This window comes from Hippopotamus amphibius, chromosome 8, assembly GCF_030028045.1.
Source record: "Hippopotamus amphibius kiboko isolate mHipAmp2 chromosome 8, mHipAmp2.hap2, whole genome shotgun sequence".
NCBI classification, from domain to species: Eukaryota; Metazoa; Chordata; class Mammalia; order Artiodactyla; family Hippopotamidae; genus Hippopotamus; species Hippopotamus amphibius.
The window spans coordinates 103,115,056-103,138,759 of NC_080193.1; the positions used below are offsets into that span (position 1 = coordinate 103,115,056).

The window sequence follows — 23,704 nt, forward strand, 5'->3', positions numbered from 1 at the left end:
ATGGCCGAAGGAGGGATGGGAGGGGAAGCCTAGTGAGGAAAGTTAGCCAGTGAGATGTTCCTTTTGCAGAAAGAGGTGAGGAACTTTTAAGATCGAGGTGCCTAATAGTTGTCAGCTTTCTGCTCTGCAGTATGGTAGTGTTACCCCTCACTTCCACATACTCCAATTGTTACTTCCAAATTTTCAGCAAAAAGCCTGTGGTCAAAAAATGCCATTAGCAGGCCAAAAGTAACTTAAAATATAGTATCTCAATTAGTCTTGAAATTTCAACAGTAAAAATAAATCAAAGGAAAACGAGTACCCAAGAGAGAGATGTTTAATCCATGGTGCTGTTTAAGAATAAGGATCGAAAAGTACTTGGCACTGAGGAAATCAGGTATAGAATAGGAAATTATATTCTGAAGTGCTGGTCATCCTGTCAACACTGGGTGTCATCATTAAAGATAAATTTTGTCCATCTGATATTGATGATTTGTTGAAATAGTAAAGTTTAATGTTTTTCTTATGTTTATTGATTATTATTTCCTTATCCATCCATTGATTCAGTAAACATTTATTGAATGTTTGCTCTTGCTCTACCCCCAAGGCACTAAAAATACAAAGATAAATGAGGCCTGGTCCCGGCCCTCAAGTAGCTCATGGTTTAATGCAAAGGTAACATGTAAAAAAATATGGTAATGCAAATGAGAGAGAGCCCCCCTAGAGGTGAACATAGGGGTCTGGGGCACACAGCCAAGGAGCTTCCCATACTTCTTAGGGGAGTTAGGAGGAAAGCATTATCAAGTAAGGATCCACAAAAGAAAGAGTGCTTGATGTAAGACTTGAAAAATGAGTAGCGGTGCATCAGGTTAATTCTGTAAGGGTGAGGAGGCACATTCCCCGGAGAGGGCACATAAGTAAATGGTGGGAGCCATAAGAAACTATGTTATAATGGAGAACAGTGAGTAGTTAGTTGTGGGTTGCAAAGTGCACAGGAGCAAGGAAGGGAGCAATGGGAGATAAGGTGGAGCAGTAGTCACGGGCAAGATATGGTGGTCAAGAGGTCAGGCTCTAGAGCGAGACCACATGGACTCTGCCGTGTACTAGCGGTGTGACCTTGGGCAAGTTACTTCAGCTCTTTGTGCTTCATCTATTATATGGGATAAAAATAACAACTACCCAATTGAGTTATTGTGATGATTGAATAAGTTGCATATAAAGCATGTGGAACATGGTAGAAAATAGCAAAATTCTCAGTTGTTAGCTACTTATTAACGTAGTAAATGTTTTATCATCACCATCATCATCATTGTAGGCTTAGGCTTCTCAAATGTGAGTAAATTTTACTCTTTTGAGTTATCAGGAGTGTGGCAAGGCAACGCAAAAGCACTAGAAGATATGGTGCATCTTTCTGGAGTATTACTTTGCTCAAAGATTTTGAGAGGGAAAATGTTGTCTTAAACTTAACATCTACATATTATGTAGTAGAATTAAAAAGTCATATAAATTTTCGAGATAACAAAATGATTCCAAGATGTGTGGTTTGTGTCTGATTGCCTTAAGTTACACCTCCAGAAACCTTCACTGTCCTCTACCCACAGGAATTCTTTATTGGAAAAATTTGGAAGTGCTTTGGATGTAGAACATTGAAGAATTTTAAGTAGGGGAAATACCGTGCTCAACTTGCGTTTTATATGATCCTATCAGTAGGATTGAATATGGACAGAAGTAGTTTAGTATTGGAGGTCAAGGATTGGAGGAAGCTGTTGCATTAGTCTACGTGAGAGACACTGACAGTTTGAAGTAAGGCAATGGCTTGGTGGGTGTGACAGTTAATTCGGTGTATCAACCTGGCTGGGCCATGGGGTGCCCAGATATTTGGTCAAACATTATTCTGGATGTTTCTGTAAGGGTGTTTTGAATGAGACTAACACTTGAAGCTGTAGACTAAGGCAGATTGCCCTCACTAATGTGGGTGGGTTTCATCCAATCAGTTGAAAGCCTGAATAGAACGAAAAATCTGACCCTTCCCTGAGTAAGAGAGAATTCCTCCTGCCTGATTGCCTTTGACTGAAACATTGGCTTTTTCCTGCCTGCGGGCTTGAATGGAAACATCAGCTCTTCCTGGATCTCGACTCTGCAGGCTTTTGAACTAGAATTACACACCATTGGCTCTCCTGGGTCTCCAGCTTGCCCACTCATCTTGCAGATCTTTGGACTTGTCAGCTTCCATAATCCCTTAAGTTAATTTCCTATAATGGACTTCTCTCTCTCTCTGTCTTTCTCCTTCTCTCGCCATCTTTTTGTTCTTAAGATTTATCTTTATGTTTTTAAGCTCTTTATTGGAATATAATTGCTTTATACTGCTGTGCCAGTTTTTGCTGTACAGCAAAGTGAATCAGCTGTGTTTATACATTCATCCCCACATCCCTTCCCTCCCACGACTCCCTGCCACCCTCCTTATCCCATCCCTCTTAAGTCATCACCCATCATCAAGTTGATCTCCCTGTCTTATGTAGCAGCTTCCCACTAGCTATCTATTTTACATTGGGTAGTGTATATATATACACATATCAATGCTACTCTCTCACTTCATCCCAGCTTCCCCTTCGCCGCCCCCACCCCTCACCCCCAGTCCTCAAGTCTGTTCTCTACATTGCATCTTTATTCCTGCCCTATCATTGGGTTCATCAGTACTATTTTTTTAGATTCCATATATATGAGTTAGCATATGGTATTTTTCTCTTCATGGCTTACTTTGCTCTGTATGACAGTCTCTAGGTCCATCAACCCCACTACAAATAACTCAATTTCATTCCTCTTTATGACTGAGTAATATTTCATTGTATGTATATGCCACATCTTCTTTATCCATTCATCTGTTGATGGGCATTTAGGTTGCTTCCATGTCCTGGCTATTGTAAATAGTGCTGCAATGAACATTGTGGTACAGGTATCTTTTTGAATTATGGTTTTCTCAGGGTATATGCCCAGTAGTGGGATTACTGGGTCATATGGTAGTTCTATTTTTAGTTTTTTAAGGACCCTCCATACTGTTTTCCATAGTGGCTGTACCAATTTACATTCCCACCAACAGTGGTTCCCTTTTCTCCACACCCTCTCCAGCATCTATTGTTTCTAGATTTTTTAATGATGGCCATTCTGACCAGTGTGAGGTGATACCTCATTGTGGCTTTGACTTGCATTTCTCTAAGGATTAGTGATGTTGAGCATCTTTTCATGTATTTGTTAGCCATTTGCATGTCTCTTTTGAAGAAATGTCTATTTAGGTCTTCCGCCCATTTTTGGATTGGGTTATTTGCTTTTTTGGTATTAAGCTGCATGAGCTGCTTGTATATTTTGGAGATTATTCCATCTTACTGGTTCTGTTTCTCTGAACAGCTCTCATTAATACAGATCTTGATACCAAGAGTGGCTCTAGAGAAATAGAAAATTAATGATGAGTTTTTAGAATTGGTTCTAGGGTTTCTGGAATTAACTCTCTAATCTGATTATAGATTTAAAGACTCTAATAACTCCATATCTAGTGGTAAAGAGACACTGATAGTCCATGGCGTGATCTGACAATAGCGATGTGAAAAATATCATCATTGGATACCCCTAATCAAAGCAAGGAAGCAAAGATATGGGTGACTATATATATGATACTTTCAAACATTTTTGTCAAACTAATGAATGTAATGAGTTGGCTGGGTATTCCTAACATTGATGGACAAAGGTGAGAAAAGAATGAGCTCAAGGATTCAAATTCCCAGCCCAAGCATTGTATAAATGACCTGAAATCTTCCATGTGTGCCCTGAAGGAGACCTTTATCTCCTATAGCCATAATACTAAGATTGCTGAAAATCGAAGCCAGGTTTTCCTCCTGCAGGTGGCTGAATTACAACGCAAACTGAGCTCCCAGCCTCACAAGGGGTCTACGGCTACAAAGTGAGGATATTGATTGGGAATAACTGGGACCCTTAAAGTTGGAATGGGAAAATAGGACAAGACTCTGATGAAGCTGGGGACACCGAGCCCATAAATTCTGATATATCTTCTTTGCCAGTTGAAGTGACCTCTCAAACCCCAGGGGAAAAGACCTGTTCACCCCCAGCAAAAGTGGTAAAACCCACCCCATCTGAGGGGGTTAACCGCGCGTTGCTTGAGGAAGTAGTCATGGCCTCCCCCAAAGCAGTTGCCATGCAAGATGATGTTGATTCTCCTCAAGACACACCCCCACCTCCCCTCTTTGCTTCTAAGCCTATAATTAGACTCAGGTCCCAGCAAGCCCCTAAAGGTGAGGTTCAAAGTATGACCCATGAGGAGGTGCACTACGCTCCAAAAAGAACTGCTTGAGTTTTCTAATTTATATACATAAAAATCCAGGGGACATGTGGGGCTATGGATATTAAAGGTATGGGGTCGTGGTGGCAGGACCATAAAGTTGGAACATATCAAATTTACTGATATGGGCTAACTAAGCAGAGAGTCTGCATTTAATCTGCAGCCTGGGGAGTTACAAAGGACTTTAACAGTTTGTTGGTCACTGAAACAAGGACCAAAAGATAGCCCACTGTGAATGAATTGAAAATATCAGACCTATTTTAGTTTAGTGTAGGGGAAGGAATTAAAAGGTTTACGGAGATTATACTGTTAGAGTGGATTTGTCATTTAAGACCTACTTATTCACCCTGGGAGGCTCAAGAAGACACACCTTTCACCATGACTGTGACAAATAAGTTTGTGAGGGCATCCCTGTGATTACTCTTCTCTGTAGGCCAGATCTTGCAGTGGAAACTGCAGTCACTGAACTGGAAAACCTAAATGAACTGGGAGGAATTGCATCCTGAAGTTGCAGGGTGGTTGTGGTTACTGTGGCAGACAGCAGGGTCAAAGCAGCAACCACAGTAGTCTGACTCATGCAGACCTATGGCATTGGCTAGTTGCCCGTGATATTCCTAGAAACAGAATATACAGGAAGCCTACTGAATTCTTACTTGATCTGTATCAGCAGAAAAATTCTAGCTCAAGTGAACAGAAGTCTAACCTAAATCATATAAACAGAGGTCCTCAGTCAGTTCCCAGTTTGAACCAGTTTATAGACCCAGAACCCCTTGAATGGAGGGGAAGCCTGGTCCCCATAAGGAGAGACCTTAGTACAGTGCCAAAAATTATGTTAATCTTTCTCCCAGCCTTCCTCAAAGGAACTACAGCCTTTTACCAGGGCAATCCTGCATTAGAGAAAAGGAAATAATGAGAGTTTTCAGAGACTACTGGACCCTAGCTCTGAACTGACATTAATTCCAGAAGATCCACCAAAATGTCACTGTTGTCTACCAGTTAGAATAGGGGCTTATGGAGAGATCAGGTGGTCAATGGAGTTTTAACTGTGATTCATCTCACAGAGGACCCAGTGGGTCCCCAAACCCATCCTGCAGTTATTTCCCCAGTTCCAGAATGCATAATTAGAATATGCATATTCAACTGTTGGTGAATACCTTCCCTGACCTGTGGATTGAGGGATATTACAGTGGGAAAGACCAAATGGAAGCGTCCAGAGCTGCCAATGAGAGTAAATCAAAAGCAATACCGTATTCCTAGGGGGACTGCAGGGATTAGTGCCACCACAGGGATTTGAAACATGCAGGGATGGTGGTTCCCATCACATCCCCATTCAGCTTGCTTATCTGGCTTGTGCAGAAAACAGATGTATCCTGGAGAATGACAGTAGATTATTGTAAGCTTAACCAGGTGGTGACTCCAAATGCAGCTGCTGTACCAGATGTGGTTTCATTGCTTGAGCAAATTAACATACCCCCTGGTACCTGGTATGCAACTCTTGGTCTGGCAAATGCTTTTTTCTCCATACTTGTTAATAAAGACCATCCAAAACAGCTTTCTTGCCACAGGCAAGACCAGCAGCATACCTTCACTGTCCTACCTCAGAGATATATCACTCTCCAGCCCTGTGTCATAATTTAGTAGACAGGAATCTTGATTACTTTCTCTTATGTAAGATATCACACTGTCCCTTACAGTGGTGACGTTATGCTGATTGGACCTAGTGAGCAAGAAGTAGCACTACTCAAGACGTATTGGTGAGATATTTACATGTCCAAAGGTGGGAAATAAGTCTGATAAAATTCGAGGGCTTTCTACCTCAGTGAAAGTTTAGGGATCCAGGTATAGATCTTGTAAGATATTCCTGCTGAGGTGAAGGGTGAGTTGCTGTACCTGGGCTCTCCTACAACCAAAAAAGAGGCATAACACCTCGTGGGCCTCTTGGGTTTTGGAGGCAACATATTCCTTTGGTTGTGCTGCTCTGGCCCATTTACTCAGTGACGGGGAAAAGAAAATTTATATGTATGTTTTTCTTCCCTCTCATCTCCTTATCACGTAACTTAATATATATTTACTTTATATCATAATATTTAAGTATTGTTAACCTTACATCATAGTTATTTAAGTTTAAGATATTGAGGAGAAGAGTAAACATCACCCAAGGACTTTACATCCTCTTCTGAGGAAGGGGCTGGTGAGTTTTTGGCTGTATATGTACAGGAGAGTTGTATCATGTAAGGTGAATCATGACCTTGTTATTGTTCTCATTCAGAGAGTAAGCATGTTGTAAGGAGATGTTTACGGGGTGGACAAGTGGTGGACTTGTGATGGTTAGTTTTTTGTCAGCTTAACTGGGCCATGAGATAGAGATTTGAATCTAGAGATAGGGAGAGAGGTCTGGGCTCACACACTTTCTGCTTCTCCTTAGAACTTCAGGTCCTTCTGTGCTTTCCCATGTTTGTTACCCGTGATCTCAGTAGTACGAGTACTCAAGAGGTCCCTCTCTCAGTGCTTCTGACCTCTGTCTTCTCTCCTAGCTCTATCCTCTAGTGGTCCAGCACGGATAGGTGAACTTACAGTATAAAAGAGAGTGATTCAAAATGATAGCTCACACTGATTTTAGAAGTGTGCTTTTATATAATTTTAATGTTTAACTTTATTACCATTTTCCAGAAATGTTATTATACCACAACCAATACAATATCCAGCATTCTTATCCCCAGACCTGAATGTTCCTATTGGGGTGCCACCTACAGCATCCCAATCCAATCAGCCATCTGTAGTGCGACTTGAAAAACTTCAGCAACAACCTCGGGAAAGGTAAGCAAAAATAAAACAAAACCAAAAAATTTTCGTCTTATTTTTATCTTATTTTCATCTTATTTGTGTTATTTGTATATTAATTTTTTCTTTTGAGACATGGGCTTAATATTGGTCCAGAAGCCTTCATCATGGTGATATTTCATGGGTTCAGTATTTATTTTAGAAAGTCAATGACATGGCAAGAAAAGGAGTGAGAACTCATTAATAAGGGAGAAAGTATTATACTTGCTCTGCCTCTTCACTCAACAATATATTCTGTAGGTCTCTTATACTTTTTACTATATTTCCCATCTTCTTTTTCAATGCTTTAGATATTTTCTTCTGACCTATCTTATGATAATTGGTTCTTTCTCCTTTGTTTCTTATGTGCTGTTAAGCCAACTGAATTCTTAATTTCAGTTATTTCCTTTTCAGTTTCGGAATTTTCATTTACTTTATAGTTCCATTTCTCTTACCAAAATCCTCAGTCTTATCTTTTAATTCTTTGAACATATTAATCATTGTTATTTCAAAGTTCATCGCTGATAACTTATTTGGATTTCCTGTAAGTCTATTTCTATTGTTGTTTTTTTTCTCAGAGTTTTTAGTGAAATCTTATGTTCTCATATGCCTAGTTGTTTTTATCAAGTGTCAAACATTATTTTTGAAAATCTGTAGAACTAGTTTGAGGCTCTTGATTATACATTTTTACAGATAACATATACATTTGCATCTGGCAGCCAGCTAGCCTAGGAACACTAGCAGTCCCAGATCACCTTAATTCAATTGAGATGAGATTGAAATGATGTGGGCTTCAGTTCCTGTGAACATTAGTCTTTTTCTGGGTTACTCTTATTCCTAACACCAAGACTGGGACTAGTGTGAGGCAACCAGGGTACAATATTTAAGGAGGCACTTATTCTTGGGGTATAGCCTTTTAGGGCCCCAACTGAAAGCCTAGGTTTTAACCATGGCTTCTCATCCTTAACAGGGGCTGAACTCTGGTTTTCGTTTCCTCATTCTTACATATTTATCTCAAAGCTCTTAACTCTTGCCCACCTCAAATGCCTTGAAGAAAAATGGCTCCAAATTATGGGCTCAAGGTCTCCAGACTTCCTTTCTGTCTGGCCTCTTGGATATACACATCCTTGCTGCCTTTATAAATGACTGATGCTTCCAAACAAAAAATTTTAAAACATTTTGTCCAGCTTTTTTAGTTGTGCAGTGAGATGATTTGTCTGAAGTCACTTACTCCATCATTGCCAGAAACAGAACGCCTGAATATTTTAAAAATAGTGTTTATGTGTATATGCACATTTTACTCAGACTTATAGATTATTCATAAACATTGAGTGATCAGGAACCCCTTCTTCCCCTAGTCCTATGTTTTATTCTTTCAATAACATTTATTCATTTATTTATTTTTAATTTTTATTGGGGTATAGTTGATTTACAATGTCATGTTAGTTTCAGGTGTACAGCAAAGTTATACATATACACATATCCACTCTTTTTTAGGTTCTTTTCCCATATAGGTCATTACAGAGTATTGAGTAGAGTTCCCTGTGCTATACAGTAGGTCCTTATTAGTTATCTGTTTTATATACAGTAGTATGTATTTGTCAATCCCAATTTCCCAGTTTATCTCTCCCCACCCTCGCCTCTGGTAACCATAAATTTGTTTTCTACATTTGTGACTATTCCTGTTTTGTAAATAAGTTCGTTTTTACCATTTTTTTAGATTCCACATAATATGTATTTGTTTTTATTTCACTTTTATTGAGATACAACTGACATGCAACACTGTATAAGTGTAAGGTGCGCAGCATAATGATTTGACTTACATACATCATGAAGTGATTACAGTGATAAGATTACTGAACATAATCTCATGTAGATTCAAAATAAAAGAAAAAGAAAAAAGATTTTTCCTTGTGATGAGACCTATTAGGATTTACTCTCATAACAACTTTCATATATAACATTTCATATATAACATACAGCAGTGTTATGTTCATCGTGTCGTACATTGCATGCCTGGTACTTATTTATCTTATAACTGGAAGTATGTCCCTTTTGACTGCCTTCATCCAATCCCCCCTCCCCCACCCCTTGCCTCAGGTAACCCCAAATCTGATCTCTTTTCCTATGAGTCTGTTTGTTCTTCCATTTTTTGAAGTATTATTGACCTACAACACTATGTTGTTGCTGGCGCACAGCATAGTGACTTAACATTTCTATATATTACAAAATGGTCACCACGATAAGTCTAGTGTACTGGCTGTCAGCAAAGATATTAAATTATTTTTGACTATATTCCCCATGCAGTACGTTTCATCCCCGTGATCCGTTTATTTTGTGGCTGGAGGTTTGTACTCTTCATTTCCCTCACCTGTTTCACTCCTCTTCCCCTTCCCTCCACTCTGTTTGTTCTCTGTGTCTGTGACTCTGTCTCTGATTTATGTTTCTTCATCTGTTTTGATTTTTAGATACCACATGTAAGTGAAATCATACGGTACTTGTCTACTTCTGACTTATTTCAGTTAGCACTATACTTTCTAGGTCCATCCATAAATGGACTTGTCGTAAATGGCAAGATTTCATTCTTTTTTATGGCTGAGTGATACACCATTGCATATGTATGTGTATATATATGTGTGTATATATATGTATATAGACACACCACATCTTCTTTATCCATTCGTCTATCAGTGGGACTTAGGTTGCTTTTGTATCTTGGCTATTGTGAACAATGCTGCAGTGAACATAGGGATGCATATATCTATTTAAATTAGTGTTTGTGTTTTCTTTGGGGGAAAAAAAAACCCAGAAATGGAATTGCTGGATTGTATGGTAATTCCATTTATAATCTCTTGAAGAACCTCCATACTGTTTTCTATAGTGGCTGTCCCAATTTACATTCCCATCTACAGTGCAGGAGGGTTCCCTTTTCTCCACACCCTCACCAACACTTGTTATTTGTTGTCTTTTGATAACAGCTGTTCTGACATGCTGTGAGGTGATATCTCATTGTGGCTTTGATTTGCACTCCCCTGATGATTATTGATGTTGAGCCTCTTTTAACGTGTCTGTATGTCTTCTTTGGAAGTGTGTGTATGCTTTGTTGATTTTTTAATCAGATTGTTTGTTTTTCTGATGTTGAATTGTATGAGTTCTTTGTATATTTTGGATATTAACCCCTTATCATTCATATTGTTTGAAAATATTTTCTCCCATTGAGTAAGTTGGATTTATATTTTGTTGATGGTTTCCTTTGCTGTGCAAAAGCTTGTAAGTTTAATTAGCTCTTATTTATTTTTGCTTTTGTTTCCCTTGCTGGAGGAAACATATCCAAAAAAATATTGCTAAGACCAATGTCAAAGAGTGTACTGCCTATGTTTACTTCTAGAGTTTTATGGTTTCAGGTCTTACATTTAAGTCTTTAATCCATTTTGTTTTTTGTATGAGTGAGAGAGGTTAACCTCCAATATTCAATAGTGATATTGAAGAGCGAAGTTGTAATTCTCCTACAACCTAAAACTTGAATGTTTCAGTTAAAGACTAGATTAAGTAATTAAAGACCTAAGTAAATGAAAAGATAGGTCACGTTCCTCATGAAACTTAAAAGCTTTTGCACAGCAAAAGAAACCATAAACAAGACTAAAAGGCAACCCTCAGAATGGGAAAAAATAATTGCCTATGAAACAACGGACAAAGGATTAACCTCCAAAATATACAAGCAGCTCATGCAGCTTCATACCAAAAAAGCAAATAACCCAATCCACAAATGGGCAGAAGACCTAAATAGACATTTCTCCAAAGAAGACATACAGATGGCCAACAAACACATGAAAAGATGCTCAACATCACTCATCATCAGAGAAATGCAAGTCAAAGCCACAATGAGGTATCACCTCACACCAGTCAGAATGGCCATCATCACAAAATCTGGAAACCACAAATGTTGGAGAGGGTGTGGAGAAAAGGGAACTCTCCTGCACTGTTGGTGGGAATGTAAGTTGGTACAGCCACTATGGAAAACAATTTGAAGGTTCCTTAAAAAACTACAAATAGAACTACCATATGATCCAGTAATCCCACTCCTGGGCATATACCCAAAGAAAACCATAATCCCAAAAGAAGCTTGTACCATAATGTTTATTGCAGCACTATTTTCAATAGCCAGGACATGGAAGCAACCTAAATGCCCATCAACAAATGAATGGATAAAGAAGATGTGGCATATATACACAACGGAATATTACTCAGCTATAAAAAGGGATGAGATGGAGCTATATGTAATGAGGTGGATAGAACTACAATCTGTCATACAGAGTGAAGTAAGTCAGAAAGAGAAGGACAAATATTGTATGCTAACTCACATATACGGAATCTAAAAATGGTACTGATGAACTCAGTGACAAGAACAAGGACGCAGATACAGAGAATGGACTGGAGAACTGGAGGTATGGGAGGGGGCGGGGGTGAAGGGGAAGCTGAGACGAAGCGAGAGAGTAGCACAGACATATATATACTACCAACTGTAAAATAGTCAGTGGGAAGTTGTTGTATAACAAAGGGAGTCCAACTCGAGGATGGAAGATGCCTTAGAGGACTGGGGCGGGGAGGGTCGGGGGGGACTCGAGGGGGGGGGTCAAGGAAGGGAGGGAATGTGGGGATGTGTGTATAAAAACAGTTGATTGAACTTGGTGTACCCCCAAAAAAAATTTTAAAAAAATAAAAAAAAAAAAGATCAGTCACGTTCACCAACCAGAAGACTTGTTAATATGGCATTTCCCCCAAATTGATCTATAGAGTCAACATAATACCAATCAAAATTCCTGCAGTTTTATTTTGGGTAGAAATCCACAAGCTGATTCTGAAATTTCTGTGGAAATGCAAAGTACCTATAATAGCAAAACAATTTTGAGAAAGAAGAAAAAAGTTGAAAGACCTGTCTTACCTGATTTCAAGATTACCTATAAACCTACAAGTGATCAAGGGTGTTTGGCATTTGGTATTAAAAGATAAATAGATCAGTGGAACAGAAAAGTGTTCAGAAATAGACCCAAATGTATATGGTTAATCATTTTTCATCAAAAGTGTTGAGGCAGTTCTGGAAACAACTTGCAGAGTCCATCAACAGCTGAATGGGTAAACAAATTATGGGACATCTTACAATGGAATATTTCTCAGCAGTGAAAAAATGAACTATTGGTACATGAACAAATCTTTCAAAATTATGCTTCCATAATTCTTAAGTGTGCTGGATGAAAGACCCCAGACCCGCCACCCGCCCCCAAAGGTGTACACTGTGATTACATTTATATAAAATCAAAGTTAATTATAGGAACAGAAAGCAAGTCGGTGGCTGCCTGGGACAGGGATGGAGGGAGGGAATGATGGCTGCTTCATGGCCTTGATCTTGGTGATGGTTTACAGGTGTGTGCATATGCTAAAACTGATCAAATACATGCAGTTTATGGTTCTTCAGTTATACCTTAAGCTGTACCCAAAAGGGAGAGGTGTGCTTTGACCCAGCAGTTCAACCTTTTCGTAAACTTTGGAAGCTGATGACCCTGGAGCCAACCTCTTTTGTCTATTTGTGTATGTGGTGTAGTTGTCATTTTTGCTCTGCAAAAGCACCTTGTATTTGTCATCTGATATTAATAATTAAGAACTTGTATTAAAGAAATACTCAGTGCTTTAATTAATTAATATAATAACTTTCATTCGTTTGGTCCCTACTATGTGCCAGGCACAACATAGCTGTTTCTCACAACAGTAGTTTTGCAAAGCAGCTGTTATTATCCCCATTTTATAGATGATGAAACTAAGGCCATTCCGTTAAGAAGTACCAATGCTGGAATTGGATTTCCACATCTGCCCCACACTGTTAAATATAGTGGCCACCAGCCACATGTGGCTGGTCTGAATTGAGGTGACCTCTGAGTATAAAACATACACTGAATTTTCAAGAACTTAATGTGAAAGTGAGGATGTAAAATTAGTAATATTTTATATATTGAATAATGTTGAAATAATATTTTAGATACATTGAGTTAAATAAAATACATAACTAAAAAAAAAAGACTAGATTAAGGATGAAATAGCTCTGCTAGGCTGGTTGATCCTCAGAGGTTAGGAAATGATTATATCAAAGCCTGAGGTAGCTGGGGAAGTAGAATTAGCAGCCACAAAAATCTGGGGTGCCAGTTGTATGTACAAGCTCTTTCCTTGGAAATGCTGGTGATCTGGATCAGGCTAGAGGGAGAAGAGAGATATGGTGTCTGCTGGCTTCCCTGGTTTCCAGGGAAGATTGCAGTCAGCCCCTAGAAGTATGTTAAATTAGAAGCCTGACCCTCAAGCATTAGCTTTTATAGAATATGAGTCGGCTTCTCTTGGGGAAAGACTGGGAGATGGACATTTTTTGCCTACTCTATGCTGAGCCCTTGGCAAATAGCCATGGCAAGTCCTAGTGAATCCGTTAAGAACTATTTCTATTTTGTTTTAACCTTGAGGGTCTCATGGTCACAAGCTAAGTGTGACCTAGATAGGGGTTTGGGGGTCCTGTCCCTCAACTGGCAGTCTTTAAAATTGGAGCACTCGATGTGGGGTCCAAAGCTTTCCCTCTTCAAGGAGATGCTGGAGCTTGGGAGTTCCTTCCCAACTGTATGGCATCATACCAGGGTTAGGTTTATGGTGAGAGTGTGTCTCAGCCTTTCCTATCCATCTTGCTGTGGGTATTTTCTCGTTCATCCAGTGTTTAGGAATTGCTCAGCTGTTTCTGGGTTTCTTTCAGCAGGGATTGCTGCTTGTCTAGCTCTAGATTTGGCATACCCCTGGGAGGAGAAGAATGAGTTCAGGAGCCTTTTCACCATCTTGGACTGGAATCCACACGTCTTCCATTCTTGGCTTGGTGGAACACAGCTGGATCCTCATCACAGCTTCTCCAGTCAAGCAGAGTGGCTCCCTGAGCTCCACCTGCAGAACCTTGTCTGGCTTCCAGTGACAGCGACAGCTGTCGCTCTGCCTTCTCTTGAGTGGCAGCACCGCCCAACCCCCTTCCCCCTAGCAGAATGGGTCCCTCTCTCCTCCCTCTGCTCACCAGACGCCCGTGTCTTTCTTATGTGCTTCCGCAAAATCTAAGAATGTTACTTTGATCCTTATTATCTTCTTCTTAGAATTACTTTGGAATTTGACCCTGATAATTCTCTGTTGCTCAGTTTCATATGAAATCAATCTTCCTGAATTTTTTGTAGACTGGGTTCAGGAAATTTTTCTAGCTTCACAGAACTCCCACTTCTGAAGTTTTTAGTTGGTGTTTCAAACCGCAATGACTTTCAGGGTTTTCTGGGGCCTTGCCCCGAAGTAGAGACCTGGCCGGTCAGTTTTGAGCATCCTCAGTGGTTAGACTGCTCCAGTCCTTTAGTTCCTACCGTGAATGCTTTGCACTCACCTGCTATTGGAATGAGCAAAACCCTCCCAGTTTCAGCTGCAGTTCTCATACTGGCTAGCTGTGCTTTCTTGTTGACTACCTGTTGGCCATTTGGGGTCCTCTCATTCTCACATTCGTCCGACGCCCCCTTTACACCTATTGCTTTCTTCCATATATTCCCTGATACCATGAAGGTCTTATGTATATGGGGTTAATAGGGAAAACTTTTCACATGATTTTGCTTTAAATGTTGCTTGTAAGTTTTTGGGTTTGCTACCTAGATACTCAATGTTTTTATGTAGATATTTGGGAAGATTAGAAAACTATGCTGCTTCTGTTGCCATTATCTTCTCAGAATTTTCCTTTTCTGCTAAACTTTCATGTTCATAATAACTTATCTGTGGTATCATTTGGGGGAATTTCTTTGAACAATCATATCATCTACAAATAATTAACAATTTTGTTTCTTTATTCCCAGTCCTTAATCTTTAATTTTGTTTTCTTGTCATTCTGCGCTGGTTAGACACTCCAGTCAACGTCTATTATAAATGGTGAGGGTGGTTATAAATGGTGAGGGTGGACATCTTTGTTTTGTTTAGGATCTTTCATGGCAATGCTTCTAGCATTTGCTAGTCAAGCACATTATTTATATAGGTTTTTTGGTTGATGTTATGGACTAGATTAATTATTCCACTGTTCCTAGTTTTCTAAGAGTTTTTCATTTTAATCATGAATGGATGTTGGATTTTGCCAAATTGTTTTTCTCTTTTAATCAGTTATGCTTTATTGTCAAGGTTGTTGTGTCCTCATGAAATGAACTGAGAAACATTTCCTCTTTTCCATTTAATTCTTGTAAATCATATCTTTAGATTATAAAAAGTCTTTTGAAATTTCTTGGATTAGAAACTAAATTCCTATCTTTTCATTTGTTTTATTGCAGAAGATATCATATATGTATTTTTTATTATTATTTTATTTTATTTTTTTTTTTTGGGGGTACACCAGGTTCAATCAACTGTTTTTATACACATATCCCCATATTCCCTCCCTTCCTTGACGCCCCCCCCTCGATTCCCCCCCACCCTCCCTGCCCCAGTCCTCTAAGGCATCTTCCATCCTCGAGTTGGACTCCCTTTGTTATACAACAACTTCCCACTGACTATTTTACAGTTGGTAGTATATATATGTCTGTACTACTCTCCCGCTTCTTCTCAGTTTCCCCTTCACCCCCCGCCCCCTCCCATACCTCCAGTTCTCCAGTCCATTCCCTGTATCTGCTTCCCTGTTCTTGTCACTGAGTTCATCAGTACCATTTTTAGATTCCGTATATGTGAGTTAGCATACAATATTTGTCTTTCTCTTTCTGACTTACTTCACTCTGTATGACAGATTGTAGTTCTATCCACCTCATTACATATAGCTCCATCTCATCCCTTTTTATAGCTGAGTAATATTCCATTGTATATATATGCCACATCTTCTGTATCCATTCATTTGTTGATGGGCATTTCGGTTGCTTCCATGTCCTGGCTATTGTAAAGAGTGCTGCAATAAACATGATGGTACAAGTTTCTTTTGGGATTATGGTTTTCTTTGGGTATATGCCCAGGAGTGGGATGACTGGATCATATGGTAGTTCTATTTGTAGTTTTTTAAGGAACCTCCAAATTGTTTTCCATAGTGGCTGTACCAACTTACAGTCCCACCAACAGTGCAGGAGAGTTCCCTTTTCTCCACACCCTCTCCAACATTTGTTGTTTCCAGACTTTGTGATGATGGCCATTCTGATTGGTGTGAGGTGATACCTCATTGTGGCTTTGACTTGCATTTCTCTGATGATGAGTGATGTTGAGCATCTTTTCATGTGTTTGTTGGCCATCTGTATGTCTTCTTTGGAGAAATGTCTATTTAGGTCTTCTGCCCATTTGTGGATTGGGTTATTTGCTTTTTTGGTATGAAGCTGCATGAGCTGCTTGTATATTTTGGAGGTTAATCCTTTGTCCGTTGTTTCATAGGCAATTATTTTTTCCCATTCTGAGGGTTGCCTTTTAGTCTTGTTTATGGTTTCTTTTGCTGTGCAAAAGCTTTTAAGTTTCATGAGGTCCCATTCGTTTATTCTTGATTTTATTTCCATGATTCTAGGAGGTGGGTCAAAAAGGATGTTGCTTTGATGTATGTCAAAGAGTGTTCTGCCTATGTTTTCCTCTAGGAGTTTGATAGTGTCTGGCCTTATATGTAGGTCTTTAATCCATTTGGAGTTTATTTTTGTGTATGGTGTTAGGAAGTGTTCTAATTTCATTCTTTTACATGTTGCTGTCCAATTTTCCCAGCACCACTTATTGAAGAGGCTGTCTTTTTTCCATTGTATACTCGTGCCTCCTTTGTCAAAGATAAGGTGCCCATATGTGTTTGGGCTTACTTGTGAGTTCTCTATTCTGTTCCATTGATCTTCCTTTCTATTTTTGTGCCAGTACCATACTGTCTTGATCACTATGGCCTTGTAGTATAGTTTGAAGTCAGGAAGCCTGATTCCACCAACTCCATTTTTCCTTCTCAAGATGGCTTTGGCTATTCGGGGTCTTTTGCGTTTCCATACAAATCGTAAGATTTCTTGCTCTAGTTCTGTGAAAAATGCCATTGGTAATCTGATCGGGATTGCATTAAATCTGTAAATTGCTTTGGGTAGTACAGTCATTTTCACGATGTTGATTCTTCCAATCCAGGAACATGGTATATCCCTCCATCTGTTTATGTCATCTTTGATTTCTTTCATCAATGTCTTAAAGTTTTCTGCATACAGATCTTTTGCCTCCTTAGGCAGGTTTATTCCTAGGTATTTTATTCTTTTGGTTGCAATGGTGAATGGGAGAGTTTCCTTAATTTCTCTTTCTGCTCTTCCGTTGTTAGTGTATAGGAATGCAAGAGATTTCTGTGCATTAATTTTGTATCCTGCTACTTTACTAAACTCATCAATGAGTGCTAGCAGTTTTCTGGTAGAGTCTTTAGGGTTTTCTATATATAGTATCATGTCATCTGCAAAGAGTGATAATTTTACTTCTTCTTTTCCAATTTGGATTCCTTTAATTTCTTTTTCTTCTCTGATTGCTGTGGCTAACACTTCCAAAACTATGTTGAATAATAGTGGTGAGAGTGGACACCCTTGTCTTGTTCCTGTTCTTAGAGGGAATTCTTCCAGTTTTTCTCCATTGAGAACAATGTTGGCTTTTGGTTTGTCATATATGGCTTTTATTATGTTGAGGTAATTTCCTTCTATGCCCATTTTCTGGAGAGCTTTTATCATAAATGGATGTTGAACTTTGTCAAAAGCTTTTTCTGCATCTATTGAAATGATCATATGGTTTTTATCCTTCAATTTGTTGATATGATGTATCACGTTGATTGATTTGCGTATATTGAAGAATCCTTGCATCCCAGGGATAAACCCCACTTGATCGTGGTGTATGATTTTTTTAATGTGCTGTTGCAGTCTGTTCGCTAGTATTTTGTTGAGGATTTTTGCATCTATAGTCATCAGTGATATTGGTCTGTAGTTTTCTTTTTTTGTGACATCTTTGCCTGGTTTTGGTATCAGGGTGATGGTAGCCTCATAGAATGAGTTTGGGAGTGCTCCGCCTTCTGCAATATTTTGGAAGAGTTTGAGAAGGATAGGTGTTAACTCTTCTCGAAATGTTTGATAGAATTCGCCTGTGAATCCATCTGGTCCTGGGCTTTTGTGTGTTGGGAGATTTTTAATCACTGCCTCAATTTCTGTACTTGTGATTGGTCTGTTCATGGTTTCTATTTCTTCCTGGTTCAGTCTTGGAAGATTGTATTTTTCTAAGAATGTATCCATTTCTTCCAGGTTATCCAATTGATTGGCATATAGTTGCTTGTAGTAGTCTCTCATGATGTTTTGTATTTCTGAGGTGTCCGTTGTGACTTCTCCTTTTTCATTTCTAATTCTGTTGATTTGCATCTTCTCCCTTTTTTTCTTGCTGAGTCTGGCTAATGGTTTATCAATTTTGTTAATCTTCTCAAAGAACCAGCTTTTAGTTTTATTTATTTTTCTTATGGTTTCTTTCCTTTCTTTTTCATTTATTTCTGCTCTGATCTTTACGATTTCTTTCCTTCTGCTCACTTTGGGGTTTCTTTGTTCTTCTTTCTCTAGCTGTTTTAGGTGTAAGGTTAGGTTGTTTATTTGATCATTTTCTTGTTTCTTAAGGTAGGACTGTATTGCTATAAACTTCCCTCTTAGAACTGCTTTTGCTGCGTCCCATAGGTTTTGGGTTGTTGTGTTTTCGTTGTCATTTGTTTCTAGATACTTTTTGATTTCCTCTTTGATTTCTGTAGTGATTCCTTGGTTGTTTAAGAGTGAATTGTTTAGCCTCCATGTGTTTGTATTTTTTGCAGTTTTTTTCCTGTAATTGATATCTAGTCTCATGGCGTTGTGGTCTGAGAAGATGCTTGATATGATTTCAATTTTCTTGAATTTGCTGAGGTTTGATTTGTGACCCAAGATGTGATCTATCCTGGAAAATGTTCCGTGTGCACTTGAGAAGAAAGTGTAGTCTGTCGTTTTTGGATGGAATGTCCTATAAATATCAATTAAGTCGAGATGGTCTAATGTGTCATTTAAAGCTTGTGTGTCTTTATTTATTTTCTGTTTGGATGATCTGTCCATTGATGTAAGTGGGGTGTTCAAGTCTCCTACTATAATTGTGTTACTGTCGATGTCCCCTTTTATAGCTGTTAGCATTTGCCTTATGTATTGAGGTGCTCCTATATTGGGGGCATAGATATTTACCATTGTGATATGTTCTTCTTGGATGGATCCCTTGATCATTATGTAGTGCCCTTCCTTGTCTCTTTTAATAGTCTTTACTTTCAAGTCTAATTTGTCTGATATGAGTATTGCTACTCCAGCTTTCTTTTGACTTCCATTTGCATGGAATATCTTTTTCCATCCCTTCACTTTCAGTCTATATGTATCCCTTGGTCTGAAGTGGGTTTCTTGTAGGCAGCATATAGAAGGGTCTTGTTTTTGTATCCATTCAGCCAGTCTGTGTCTTTTGGTTGGAGCATTTAATCCATTTACATTTAAAGTGATTATTGACATGTGTGTTCCAATTACCATTTTCTTAATTGTTTTGGGTTTGTATTTGTAGGTGTTTTCCTTTTCTTGTGTTTCCTACTTAGAGAAGTTCCTTTAGCACTTGTTGTAAGGCTGGTTTGGTGGTGCTGAATTCTCTTAACTTTTGCTTGTCTGGAAAGCTTTTGATTTCTCCCTCAAATCTGAATGAGATTCTTGCTGGGTAAAGTATTCTTGGCTGTAGGTTTCTCTCTTTCAGGACTTTCAGTATATCCTGCCATTCCCTTCTGGCCTGCAGAGTTTCTGTAGAAAGGTCAGCTGTTATCCTGATGGGTTTTCCCTTATATGTTGTTTGTTGCTTTTCTCTTGCTGCTTTTAATATTTTTTCTTTGTGTTGAATTGTCGTTAGTTTGATTAATATGTGTCTTGGTGTATTTCTCCTTGGGTTTATTCTGTATGGGACTCTCTGTGCTTCTTGGACTTGGTTCATTATTTCCTTTCCCATGTTGGGGAAGTTTTCCACTAGAACCTCTTCAAATATTTTCACAGACTCTTTCTTGTTTTCTTCTTCTTCTGGGATGCCTATAATTCGAATGTTGGTACGTTTAAGGTTATCACTGAGGTCTCTGAGGCTGTCTTCTAGTCTTTTTATTTTTTTATCTTTTTCCTGCTCTGTGGCGTTTATTTCTTCCATTCTATCTTCCAACTCACTTATTCGTTCTTCTGCCTCAGTCATTCTGCTGGTTAGAGCATCTAGAGTATTTTTAATTTCAGTTATTTTGTTATCCATTGCTGTTTGTTTTTCTGAGTTCTTATGAACTGTTTCTTGTACTTTCTCTAATTTGTTATCGAGATTTTGTATCATTTTTACTATCATTACTCTAAATTCTTTTTCAGGCATTTTTCCTATTTCCTCCTCATTTATTTGGTCTTGTGGGTTTTTTTCCTGCTCCTTTGCCTGCATGGTGTTTCTTTGTTTCCTCATGGTCGTCCAAGCTTTTGGGGTTGCTTGTCCTGGTGATAGAGGTGTTTATAGAAGACTGTCCAAGCCTCAGACTAATGTCCAAGTATTGGATTAGACGAATATTCAGTCTAGGAAACACATACATGTATAAGACACACAATTATTGAATCCGTTAGGACATAAGGCTCTAGAAAGACCTGACAGAACCCCAGTGTGCTATCAGATATTCAGAGAGAAACCCAGCAGAAATTGACAACTGAAACAGAACAAATCAGAGACAAAAGCAAAAGCAAACAAACAACAAATAACACCCTACACATACAAACATCAATCCAGGGAGATTTTGTAAGCTAGGATCAAATATAGAAATGAGCTGGAGTACCACCAGAGAGAATGGAGATTCTCAGAATGTAATTAGACAACTGTACTAAGAACTAAGATAAAGACAAAAGCCTAATATTAATACCAAGGCAGTGCATCATCTGGAGAATAGAGCAAGGAGTCTGAGCAGACCGATAGTGTTGCTTATAAGTATGTTAAGATAAAATACACTTAAAATGGCTGGAAGAAAGGGGAACAGAAGAGCGTAATGTGGTTGGAAATATGCAAAGAAAAAGAAAGGAATAGAAGTGTATAAAAGAAAGGGATGAAAGGAAAGTATGAAAGATATTTTGTCCGTACTACCAAAAACTTAGCTAGATATAGAAGTATTTTAAAAGGCAAAAAAAAAAAAAAAAAAAAAAAAGAGTAAAAAATATCCTTATAAAATTATGTTGTAAAACTTGTAGATCCCTTAGGGCTAAGATCGTATTTAATAAATCAAAAAAAAAAAAAAAAAAGAGAAAGGAAAAAAAAAAAAAATCCAGAACTGATCCCCGAATGGACCAGTTCAATAGGTATTGATACTACTATTTCTGTTTCCTTAGCGTCTCAGCTGTAAGTGTCCTTTTCCTTGCCTTGGGTTTTTTTTTTTGCGTTATTCTGTGACCAGCAGAGGTTCCTTTATTGTTCGTCTGTAAGCCTCGGTGTGTGGCGAGGGAGAGGGTGCAATAGTGGCTCCTTCTCCTGGGAGGGAGTGAGCAGTGGCGCACTGTTGCTTCAGTCAGGCTTGGAGGTGCCTGTTGCAGAGGGCGCTGGTGGCTCAGGCGTACACAGAAAGTCTTAGAGTTGGGCCTCTCTCGGGGTTTTTTCTTTTTGATGCTGGTTTTTTTTTTTTTTTTTTTTCTCTCGGCAGCCTCCCTGCTGCTGGCGTTGCAAGGAGTTTTAATCTAGCCCCGCCCGAGCGCCTGAGGGTGCTTGTTATCCCTGAGCGCCTTATGTGGCCCTGCAGGGCGTCTCTCCGCTGCCTGTTGCAGAGGCGCAGAAAGAGAGAGAGAGGCTATGCGCGCGGCTCCTCCCCCCCCCGCCCGGGAGCCTGCAGCCTCCAGCCGCCATCATGGCCGGGCAGCTCTCAGGGATCGGCACTCCTCTCCGCGGACCTCCTCCCTCCTGTCCTCTCAGTCCGTCACCCTACCGGCAACAATGTTTCTCCCCCTGAACCAGCTCTCCGGTTGCCACGCTCCCGCTCCTGGACCCTCCGTTCAGCCGCGGATCGATGTCTCGGTCCGGGAACGCTGAGCTGCGCTGCGGACCCTCCGTATGTTTCTCACTCCCTCCCGTCTGCCACAGCTCCGCCGCTTCACCCTCTTTGAGCCCTCGTAGATGCCTCCCTACCGGCTATGTCAGGTTCTCCGCAGCCCTTTCTGGTGTCCGAGGCCGTCTGCTGGTGTTCAGCTGGTTCTCTGTGGGAATGACTGTGTCCTTCCGTGCATTCCCAATGCATCTGTGGAGAGAGATGCACTCCACGTCTCTCTACTTCGCCGCCATCTTTTTCTCTCTCTCATATATGTATTGAATAATTTATAAAATATGTATGTGTAGTTTAAATGAGACTAATATATATAGAACAATTTCTAAAATATGTATGTATCACTTAAATAAAGATAATAAGACCATTGCTTAGATATTTACAATTTGGTTTAAGAAATACAACATCACCAGTATTATAATGTGTTTTGTGTGCCCTTATGAGATTACATCCCTTTCCCTAACTCTCCCCAGGTAACTACTACCCTGATTTTTGTTGTAATCATTCCTTTTCCTTTGTATCCTTAAACAATATGTTATTGGTTTTCTTCTTTAAGAACTTTTTATAAGTGTATCATACTGTATGTATTGCTCTTTGATTCATACCATATATATTCTTCTGTCACTTTTTAAATCTGTAACTGATTTCTTTCTTTAGGCTGGAAAAAATGAAAAAAGAATATAGACATCTGAGTACATGGATAGAAAAAGCTAGCTATTTAAAAGGAGTTCTTACCCCAAGATTGGGACGTAAAGAACTTAAGGTAATTAACATAATACATTCTACCATACATAGATTTTTACTTTTTGTTTTAAAATTATGATAAAAAATAAAATTATGATAATTAAAAATAATAACTAGATCTTGTTTATTTGTTCCCTCTCTATAAAATGCTATTCATAGTTCAGGCACTTTCCTATTTTGATAATGTGACATTCAATAAATATTGATTGATGATTTATAAGGTTTAGTTTTTAACAGCTTTGTTGAGATATGATTCACATACTACACAGTTCATCCATTTAAAGTGTGCAATTCAGTGACCCTAAGTATATTCACAGAGTTGCAAGTCCATCACTACAATCAATTTGAGAACATTATCGTTAATCCCAAAAGAAACCCCATACCTCTTAGCCTATACCCTCCAAAAGCCCCATGCCCCACTAGCCCTAGACAACAACTAATCTACTTTATGTTTCTACAGATTTGCTCGTTCTAGATATTTCATATAAATAGAATCATACAATATATGGTCCCTTGTGACTTGCTTCTTTCACTTAGTATAGTGTTTTTAAGGTTCATCCCTACTGTAGCATGTATTAATACTTCATTTCATTTCATTGCCAAATAATATTTCATTATTTGGCTATACCATATTTTTTATCCACTTATCAACTGATGGACATTTCTTTGTTCCCACTTTTTAGCTACTATGTATAACGCTGCTGTGAACATTCACG

General features: G+C 39.0%; 1 protein-coding gene across 1 annotated transcript in view; it reads left to right on the forward strand.

Annotated features, from left to right (window-relative positions):
• C2CD6 (C2 calcium dependent domain containing 6) overlaps positions 1–23,704 on the forward strand; it is a 125,617-nt gene that overhangs the window by 34,246 nt on the left and 67,667 nt on the right. Inside the window, exons 9-10 of the mRNA XM_057745362.1 lie at positions 6,998–7,144; positions 22,902–23,007. Of these exons, the coding sequence (XP_057601345.1) occupies positions 6,998–7,144; positions 22,902–23,007 (253 nt within the window). The remainder of the gene's footprint in view (positions 1–6,997; positions 7,145–22,901; positions 23,008–23,704) is intronic.